This window comes from Sphaeramia orbicularis, chromosome 9 (genome assembly GCF_902148855.1).
Source record: "Sphaeramia orbicularis chromosome 9, fSphaOr1.1, whole genome shotgun sequence".
Taxonomy (NCBI): Eukaryota; Metazoa; Chordata; class Actinopteri; order Kurtiformes; family Apogonidae; genus Sphaeramia; species Sphaeramia orbicularis.
The window spans coordinates 26645120-26655371 of NC_043965.1; the positions used below are offsets into that span (position 1 = coordinate 26645120).

Sequence of the window (10252 nt, forward strand, 5' to 3'; positions counted from 1 at the left end):
CCACTCAACATGGCGACCTCCTAGAGGATAGTACATGCTCGTTTGTTGACATTTTTCTAAAAAACACATTTAGAAGTGAATTGTTGACCTTCGGTAACTGTAACTATGTCGAGACTCATCGTTAAAAACCTCCCAAACGGGGTAAGTATGGTAACCAGCCCAGATATCAGCAGTCTGTTTGTTTCAGTCCACCTAAGTGTAACTGTGTGGAACTTGTGCAGATGAAGGAGGACAGGTTCAGGGCGATGTTTGCTGCCTTCGGTACCGTGACAGACTCCACACTGAAGTTTACCAAGGATGGAAAGTTCCGCAAGTTTGGCTTCGTGGGTTTTAAAGCGGAGGAAGATGCAGACAGGGCTCTGAAACACTTCAACAAGAGCTTCGTGGACACGTCCAGAGTGACGGTGTGTGTTTATTCCCCTTAACCCTTTATAGGACACTCATAGAAATACTCAGTTAGCTTAGTGTGTTATTGGATGACATGACAAGACTTTGACACTTTTGTAATTTTTTTCAAAAATTGTTATTGTTATGGAGAAAAGCAAGGTCATTGAAGTTACCATATTTGGGTCCTTGCCCACAAGTGGCCAAAAATAAATACAAATCCAAGAAGTATATATAAAAAGTACAAGAAAAACACATGTAAGGTGAAAGGAACATATATTTTTGAACATTCGACCAACATAAGTGCTGATGCAGACACCTGTCCACATCCACATTATCCCTTTGAACATCATTCCTTACATTAGTACCATTACTTCATGGTACCTAACAAAGCAGTTACACTCACTGTTCATGCAGAGGTGGACCTTACAGACCCTGTAGACCACATTGGACCTGAGATTGTTGCCTCACTCTCCTCATTCTAACTGTTGCTGTCACTGTCTTGTAATGTATGTGGAAATTACCAAAAATAGTCACTTGCCTGATAAAGGGTTAAACTACAGGTTTATGTTGTTGTCATTCATTTGAGCATGTTATTTTTTATTTTTAGGTGGAGATGTGTAAGTCATTTGGAGATCCCAATAAACCAAGAGCCTGGAGCAAACACACTCAGAGCTCAAGCCAAGACAAACCCGCTGCCAAGACTGAAACTGACAGCAAAAAGGTGCCTGTCAACAGAAAAAAATGAAATTATCTCAACATATCTCATTTGTGTACTCAGCTAAACACATCCACAATGACAGACTGCTTTGTAATATTGTGTCTCTAGTGGAGACATTCGACACCTTGCTACCATTTTGGCTAATTACATTTATCCTGTCTTTAGAAGAAGAAACAGAAAAAGGAAACCAAGGACACACTAGGAAATGTAAGTCACAGTCTCAACAGCAGCAGTTTTCTGTATTTGAAATATTCATTGACAATATAGGTGATGTCAAATCTCAATCAGAAACGAACCATGTAACAAAAATTGGGATTAAGTACTAGATATATAATCTTGATTAACTGGCCATCAATAGTTACTTTTATTACTTGCATGTGTAATACTGGAACAGAAGAAATCGGATGATACAGAACACCACAGACCTCTCCTTTACATACAAACAGAATAGGATTAGAGTAAGATCAGCTCTGATTAAACTCTGCAATGGATGAAAAAGATATTTGTAGAGTTTTAAGTAAGTGTTAGAAAATGTATTGTTTTTGGCAAGAGTATTGTGTTTAGGGCAAAAATAAATAAATAAAAGATTATTAAATTATTAAGAGACTCAGACATTACTCCACTGAAGTGAAATATTTTGTTGTTCACTTGGATCCCATTTAGATATTGATAGCTTCTTTTTATCTTGTGTATGTCAGCTGGAGGAGGATCAGGGATTCAAGGAGTTTCTGTCAGTGCATCAGAATCGAGGCCAAGCGCCCACGTGGGCGAATGACACTGCACAGCAACCAGAAAAGACAAAGAAAAAGAAGAAGCCAGCTTCAGATGATTACCTCAACTTTGATTCAGACCCATCTGAGGATGAGGAGGAGGAGGCAGAGCTTGAGGAAGAGGAATATGATGAAGATGAAGGTTGGATATGGAGGTTAGACTGAGGTTAAAAAAACCTTGGTCTAACTTTTATTTATGTGGTTTGATATCACTAGTACATGCCTCAGATAAACACATTTGTCCTCACATATGTGTGTATATATATATATATATATATATATATATATATACACACACACACACACACACACACACACACATTGTTGTATATTTCACTGTTCAAACTATTTTGTTGCTCTCAGATGCCACTAAAGAAGCACTCAAATCTGGCTTGTCGGACATGGAGTACCTGCGATCAAAGGTGACAAAAACAAGTGACACCATGGAGGAGGCTGAAGATGAAGGTGTGGATGATGAAGATGAGGATCATGGTCCTGTGCAGCACACTGACAGTGCCTATGAGAGTGGTGACAGAGAAAATCTTTCAAAGATTAAAACAGCAGTGTCCTCTGAGGATAAAAAGAAAGGCAAAGCAAAGAAGGCTGCAACAAATGAGGTAACTTTTTAATTAATACATATTAAACAAATTCGTGTTTAAAAATACAATGCAGCAAGTTTGTACGTTAAAAACCTCCATCTGTTTCCTTCAGATAGAACCAGCAACAGAGTTCACAGTGAAGCTGAGAGGAGCCCCTTTTAATGTAAAGGAGGTGAGTGAACACTTTGTAATATTACAGATTTAGTTTTGGCTTAAACTCAAGACATTTCAGTATTTTCATTAATAAAAATATTATAATTTTAATGTTTGTCATTAACAGCAACAAATTCGTGAGTTCATGACACCACTGAAGCCTGCTGCCATCAGGATTGGAAAGAATGAAAGTGGAAATAGAACAGGTATGTCACTGAAATTTGTGTTTTAACATACGAAGTGTGACTCTATTCATCACATTTATCACCTAAGTATTGCCTTGTGTGTATTTGTTTCAGGTTATGTATATGTAGATGTGTACTCTGAAGAAGAAGTGCAGAAGGCCTTAAAGAAGAATAAAGACTACATAGGTGAAAAAAATATTTCTGTACAAAATTTATGGAGCGGTGTTGTATTACAGAGTGTGGCTGTAAAAACATTTTGGATTATTGCGTTTTTTAGGAGGCCGTTATATTGAGGTTTTCCGTGTGGATGCCTCTGGAGGTAAAAAGAAAGACTGGAAAGACAAAGAAATTGACAGAAACTTTACTAGGAAGCTCAAGGAGGATGAGGAGGAGGAAGATGTTTCAGAGTCAGGCAGACTTTTCATTAGAAACCTTCCTTACACGTGTACTGAAGAAGAAATCGAAGAGCTGTTCGCTAAACACGGTCAGTTAAAAACTCACAAATACAAAAACACACAGACCCTCAGATGCCAAAATGAGTTTGCTTTTGTTTATGATATTTGTTTCCTACAGGGCCTTTATCCGATGTGCTATTCCCTATTGACAGTCTAACCAAGAGACCAAAAGGGTTTGCTTTTGTAACATACATGATTCCAGAACATGCTGTGACAGCCCTGGCTCAGCTGGACGGACACGTATTTCAGGTATTTGATTTAAAATGAATTTTTGTAATGTAACTTTTTCTAGAATGTCTGCATTTATTGATTCATTTTCATTTACAAATGACTTTTGGGCTGGCTGCTCTTAGGGCAGGATGCTTCACTTGCTTCCCTCCACAGTAAAAAAGGAAAAGCCTGAATCGTCAGATGGTGGTGGTCCTGGTTCCTCCTCTTACAAACGACAAAAAGATGCTAAAAATAAGGCTTCAAGCTCCAGGTTTATATAATCACTTAATCTTCTGCCACATAGTTTGCATGCTTTCTTTGAATTCACTCATAATTATTCTATTACATCGCACATTCTTCATTAAATTTATGCATATTTTTAGTTCCCACAACTGGAACTCCTTGTTTCTTGGCACAAGTGCAGTAGCTGATGCTATTGCTGAAAAGTACAACACCACAAAAAGCCAAGTCCTTGACCATGTGAGTAGCACTACATCCTGTTTCTCTAAATATTCAGCATTCGCATTTCATTGACCAAAACTACAACGTCCCAGTCAAGATGCACATTTTAAGTGTATTACACTTTTTGGATCTCGTGTTTTCTACAGGAGTCAAAGGGGAGTGTAGCAGTGAGGATGGCTCTGGGTGAAACTCAGATCGTACAGGAGACTCGACAGTTTCTTCTGGACAACAGTGTCAGTCTGGATTCTTTTAGTCAGGTATGTTAAAATTTAACCATTAACTCCTTGGCCACTTTCACATGCTCAAAAATTATTCTACTTTTTGCTCTTCTGAAAAAAAATATATACTTGATACTCAAAATAAAGTTATTTGTTCTACTGTCCTGTTTATTAGATCATTAGGAATATATTTGTACTATAATGTCCATTATTTATTTGATAAGCTTGGAAGAGAACACAAAATATTTTTTAAGACCAAGCTATAAATGAAATTTTAATTTTATAATCAGTTGTAATATACAACAATATGCAAATGACTGCAGCTTTTCATGATTTTACACTTATTATAGAAAAGAAAACTCTGCTGAGCTGTTTGGATTGCTGATGAACATGATGAGTGTTCCATTTATATTCTCATTCATGTACAGCTGTACATATTCAGATCAACATAAAAATGTTTTTCATGGGTGACACATTTGTTGGACTGTGGAAACAGCCTGTCTTTCATTTCCTCATCCACCCTCTTAAGGTCACTGTTTTAAGATTTGTGCACATCCAAAAGCCTCTTAGAATCCATTTGCTTTCAATTGTGTAAAACTATGTGTGTGATGGTTGTTTAAGCCATGCATCTACTCCAGCCTTACAAACTGTTGGCCAATTGCTTTGTGTAGAACACTAAAGGCTAACTGTAAACAGGGAAGAGTCTGTGTATAGAAAACTGCTGTAAAATGTCCAAGTGGGACACACATTCTGACTGCAGTGTATACATGTCCAAAGAATGTTCCTAAAAACTGAATAATTTCGGCATATCCCATGTTTTAATCAGAATGTGGTCTATTTAGAGGGTTGCTGGAGCCTATCCCATCAGTCCAAGTCTAGGTAAACCCTGGATTTGTTGCCAGTTCATTGCAGGGCTGACATGTAGAGATGATCAACCATCCACTCTCACATTTACACAAACAGTCAATGTAGACCAACCATTTTAACCCATTAAGGTGCACGTCTTTGGATGGTGGGAGGAAGCCGCAGACAGTGCCACCACTGTGTCCCTTTTGTAGAATATCTAAATGGGGCGGCCATGGCTCAGGAGGTAGATAACCGAAGGGTTGGCGGTTCAAATCCCGCTCTGTCTTAGTCTGTCTGTTGTGTCCTTTGGCAAGACACTTCACCCTCCTGGCCTCCAGTGCCACTCACACTGGTGTATGAATGTTTGGTGGTGGTCGGAGGAGCCGTAAGCGCGAATTGGCAGTCATGCTTCTGTCAGCCTGCCCCAGGGCAGCTGTGGCTACAGATGTAGTTTACCACCACCAGAAGGGGAATGTGAGAGCGAATGAATAATAGGTCAATAATGTAAAGCGCTTTGAGTGTCCAAAATGCACTATAGAAATCTAATCCATTATTATTATTAATAAATGGAACATTCTGTTTACATAAGCCATATTCAGTTTGGAGTACTGACTTATTGGAATCATAATAATGTATGTTGTGCAACTATTTACATTGTCCTTACTGAAGTGATCCAGATGACGTTGTGATCATAGATGTATGTTCTGTTTACAGGCAGCAGCACCGAGGAGCATGACTGTGATCCTAGTGAAGAACCTTCCAGCCGGGGTGACGGTGTCACAGCTGGAAGAGCTCTTCTCTCCTCATGGTTCGCTGGGCCGAGTGCTGCTGCCACCCTCAGGACTCACCGCCATTGTTGAGTTCCTGGAGCCAACTGAAGCCAAACGAGCTTTCACCAAACTGGCATACAGCAAGGTGTGTAACTCATTTTATTTATTTTAGTTGTTTATTTAAATGTAAATATTTTCTAGGGGCAATAATTATAGACTTTGTTACATTAAAACATGCAATTGATGCGATGTATATATAACTTTTAGCCACATTAGCTAATTTGCAGACCATGTCTCTGGTTTGGCTTTTAAGAAACAACATGTAAACAAACAAGACTAAAAGTATCAGAACAACATTAAAATCAATAATAATTAAACATTTGACAAAATGCATATGCTTTGACAGAGACCATCATGAAAAAAGTGTGAACTGATGGCATGTTTTCAGTAGCAGCACTTTGTTCACTTCAGTTTTTCCCTGAAACTGTAGTTCCATCACATCCCATTGTATTTGGAATGGGCACCTGTGGGAGTGTTTGTGGCCAAACCTGAACCAGGTACAGTCCTACTAATATACACTCAGTGCATGACAATTTTTTTCAAGTTTACCTTTTTTTTAAACATTATCATTTGAACAAACAGATGATGTTTTGAATCTTTTTAACCAAGTATTAGAAAAGGAGGATGCTGTAAAAGAGGAAAATATGAAAGAAGAGGAGAAAGAAGAAGATGATGATGAGGAGGAGGAAAGCACTCCTGGTTCAACACTTTTCATTAAGAATCTTAACTTCAGTACAACAGAAGAGAAACTACAGGAGGTAAAGTTGTAGAGACTCTCAGTCAGTTATTAATAATCACAGGCTGCTGATTAAGATACTTAGAAATGTTTGTTGGTTTATTGCAGACCTTCTCCAAATGTGGAAAGGTCAAGTCCTGCACCATCTCCAAGAAGAAGGATAAAGCAGGTACAAATGTTAAAACCATCTGTTTCTTACCCATATTGACTGGAAACTGCTGAAAACAAATCTTGGAATTTCAAAATTGCATTGTCTTGCAAATCTGCTGCATAAATTCCTGCATATGAGTCTGTTAAGACTAAGAAAAATCCATATTACTTTTTTTTTTTTAATTCAGTAATTTCACTTGATCTCATGTTTTTTTTGTTTAATAAGATCTGGCCTCTTGGAAAAAAAACTAAAAGATACAACTTGAAAAAGTCCAAGACTGGAAAAATATATAGTATAAAAAGTGAACTATATTGTAAAAAAAATTCAACATTTCTAATGTGGGAGAGATTCCTATGTTACTATTTGGATAATGTTGATTAGGTATCAAACATATTTTTGTTTTCATAAATTTTAGTTAAATTATACTGTTGCAAATTTCAACATGGCTTTGAATTTATATTTTCATGTGTATATATCAACATTTCAAAGAAAGTGTCATGAAAATTGGCTTCAAACACATGGAAATCTCACAGATAATTATTGTTTACATTGTGTCTGAGACATATTTGAGACATTTTGGATTCATTAATTTGCCATATACCAAATTACAATGATTTAAAACTAGAAGAAGTGTATTAGAGGGAAACATTTTTCTGTGTGGGCTGTCAGTTGTTGTGATATAACATTCATCTTACATTGTTTGTTTCACTTTCAGGAAAGATGTTGTCCATGGGCTATGGCTTTGTTCAGTATCAGACAGCACAGGCAGCTCAGAAAGCCCTGAAGCAGCTGCAGGTACTGACCCGATTTCATTGGTTGGACTCAAACGAGCTGTCTCTGTTTGACTGACGGGTTATTTTCTTCATCTCAAACAGCACTGCAGCGTCGATGATCACAAGTTAGAGCTGAAGATTTCAGAGAGAGCCACAAGGTTAAGATCTTCTTCTGTAGTGTATAAATAAAGTTACAGGGGACATGTAAATGCCTCTGCTGTCACTGTAAATAGTATTATATTATAATGATTTTTCGTGTGTTTAGGGTTACCGAAGTGTCACACAAGAAGAAACAATCTGAGAAAAAACAGACCGGGTCTAAGATCCTTGTGCGAAACGTCCCCTTCCAGGCCACCGTCAGGGAAATTCGAGAACTCTTCTGGTATCATTCACAAACGCTCAGCTGTTTTAATTGATTTTTGGTGAAATATAATGTTCAATATAGATTATTTGATCATTTTATCCTTTCTCTCCACTCAGTACTTTTGGAGAGCTGAAGACAGTCCGACTTCCCAAAAAAGCAGCTGGAACAGGGAATCATAGAGGCTTTGGCTTTGTGGACTTCCTCACTAAACAGGATGCCAAGGTCTGTGTGTGATTTAATGAGGGCTCCTAAACAGTGTGGGGAACATGTGGAGTTTGACTAAAGTAAAAAAGATAAGAAAGATTACAGGAAAATATTTGTATTTCCAAATTATGTTTATTCTAATATAAGATTAATCTCTGAAAGTAAATTATGTTTTCATTTGATCTGTCAAAGCAAGACCAGACTAAATACCTTTTGGGACTAAACACACTCATCTACAGCTGCATCTATGCCTCTAATTTTGTCCAGGGTTTGTTTGATTTGTAACATCTATTGACTTTTGGCAAATATTTGGCAGAAAATCAGCATATATAGTCAGAATATAATGCATAGATGTTAACTGCTGGGTTTTAAAACCTTTAAAAATGTACATATTAAACATTTTTCAATTTGTCTTTAGTGGTTCTTTATGCACTAAAGTATCCTGAAGTTTGGAAAAGTGTAGGAAATCTGAGATGATGAAAGTCTTAATTTTGTTATTACCTCCACCAAGGAGGTTATGTTTTTGCCGACATTGGTTTGTTTGTTTGTCTGTCTGTCCGTCCATGTGCAAGATAACTCAAAAAGTTATGGATGGATTTGGATGAAAATTTCAGGAAATGTTGATACTGACACAAGGAACAAATGATTAAATTTTGGTGGTGATGGGGGGGGCACTGATCTGCCTTGGCGGAGGTCTGCGCTCTCTGAGTGCTTTTCTAGTCTTAAAAATTAAACCCTCTTTTTTTCTTCATAGAAAGCATTTGCCGCACTGTGCCACAGCACTCATCTGTACGGGAGACGTCTGGTGCTGGAATGGGCTGATGCTGAGGACTCAGTGGAGACACTGAGACGAAAAACAGCTGAACATTTTCATGGTAAAACTATGTACTTTTTAACAGCACCCACAACGTTGTGCATGAAATGTAAGAAAATCTTGTATTGGGTCATTTAAACTTTGTATTTTGTTATCCCCGTCAGTCGCTGCCAAAAAGCAACGAAAGGCCGAGGTACTGGAAGGAATTATGGAGTCTATGGAGACTGAAGGGGTTGAAGACTGAGGTCTTTACTCGCTATTGTCCTGACAGAAGAAACCAAGGCATCTGAGTGATTCTCTGTGAACTGACTTGCAAAAAATAAGGACCTGAGTGTCATGTGTAGACAGAAAAAATGAAATGATCAAGTAATTTAAAGTTTTGCAGATCGTTGGAGCCTCAGGATTTGTTATAACCATATCTCTTGTACAGAACTGAAGCCTCATAGGGACATGTTTGGATTCATGTCTGCTTTTTTGTATAAAAATGTATTTCATTCTGTAAATGCTAAAGTTTTATGCCTCGTGTTTGTTTTGTTTTGTGGACAACAGTGACTGTGAAAACAGTGCAATGTGAGCAAGTACTTTCACTCATTACTCTAGTAAGTACAAATTTGAGATGCTCAAGTATTTTTATATTCTGCAACTTTATTCCTCTGCTCACTTGCAATCTTTTTTTTTTATCCCCTTTCTGTTAAGTGAAAACTGTTATTTCCAAATGTGTTAATTTTGGATGTATGTGATAATTAAGGTCCTATATGGTTGAAGAAAACTCAACTTCTGAGGCTAATAAACTCTTTAAAACCCTTTTGGAGTATCAGGAAAAACCAATGCGACAAAGCTGAAAACAAGGTTTTTTTTCTTAGCTTTTAAAAAGCTGACTTTTTTTTTAGAAACATGGTTCTCACAGGACAGACGCTACAATCATGGACAAAAGTTTTGGCACTGACATAAATTTTGGTTTTGGTTTTAACTTCCTGATTTGTTCTTTTAGATTTTGTTCTACATGGTTCATATTTTCATTGAGGAACAATTATAATCACTGTATATGTTTCAAAGACTTTTATTTGCAAATAAGCCACACTGATGTAAAGAATTAATGTGTCAGCGCTAAAGCTTTAGGCCTTTACTGTACAAACATCCAATGATCTTATAGAATATAATTGTTGTAGATAAAACTTTAGATGAAGTTGATAAAATGAGCTCAACAACAAACATCTACTGCAATAAAATGCCACATTCTTGCAAGAACAAAAATATGTTTAATTGTAAAATGCTTACAGGAACCATTTTACGGTAAAGTAAATTCTGATGACATTCGATGCACATGTACTTAGAGTATTTCCAGGCTTTTATTTTGAAAGTCTAGGGTTGGTTTGG

General features: G+C 37.2%; 1 protein-coding gene across 2 annotated transcripts; it reads left to right on the forward strand.

Annotated features, from left to right (window-relative positions):
• On the forward strand, positions 1–10140 carry rbm19 (RNA binding motif protein 19). 2 transcript variants are annotated; one of them, XM_030144363.1, is made up of 24 exons: positions 1–141; positions 222–404; positions 995–1108; positions 1271–1312; positions 1804–2017; positions 2239–2492; positions 2587–2646; positions 2755–2833; positions 2927–2998; positions 3090–3296; positions 3386–3516; positions 3621–3748; positions 3861–3957; positions 4086–4196; positions 5718–5918; positions 6264–6330; positions 6443–6591; positions 6678–6738; positions 7436–7515; positions 7596–7651; positions 7759–7875; positions 7974–8079; positions 8816–8936; positions 9040–10140. In XM_030144363.1, the coding sequence occupies exons 1-24, from the start codon at positions 106–108 to the stop codon at positions 9117–9119; spliced, it is 2766 nt and encodes a 921-aa protein (XP_030000223.1). In that variant the 5' UTR covers positions 1–105; the 3' UTR covers positions 9120–10140. The 2 variants fall into 2 exon arrangements, with proteins under 2 accessions (XP_030000223.1, XP_030000224.1); XM_030144364.1 differs by having other exon boundaries at positions 1274–1312.
• The last annotated feature ends 112 nt before the right edge of the window (positions 10141–10252 follow it).

Coding starts and splice junctions, on each gene's coding strand:
- rbm19 (XM_030144363.1), top strand. CDS start 106: ATGTCGAGACTCATCGTTAAAAACCTCCCAAACGGG. Junction 2,647..2,754: donor CCCCTTTTAATGTAAAGGAG/GTGAGTGAACAC, acceptor TGTCATTAACAG/CAACAAATTCGTGAGTTCAT. Junction 5,919..6,263: donor CCAAACTGGCATACAGCAAG/GTGTGTAACTCA, acceptor CTGAAACTGTAG/TTCCATCACATCCCATTGTA.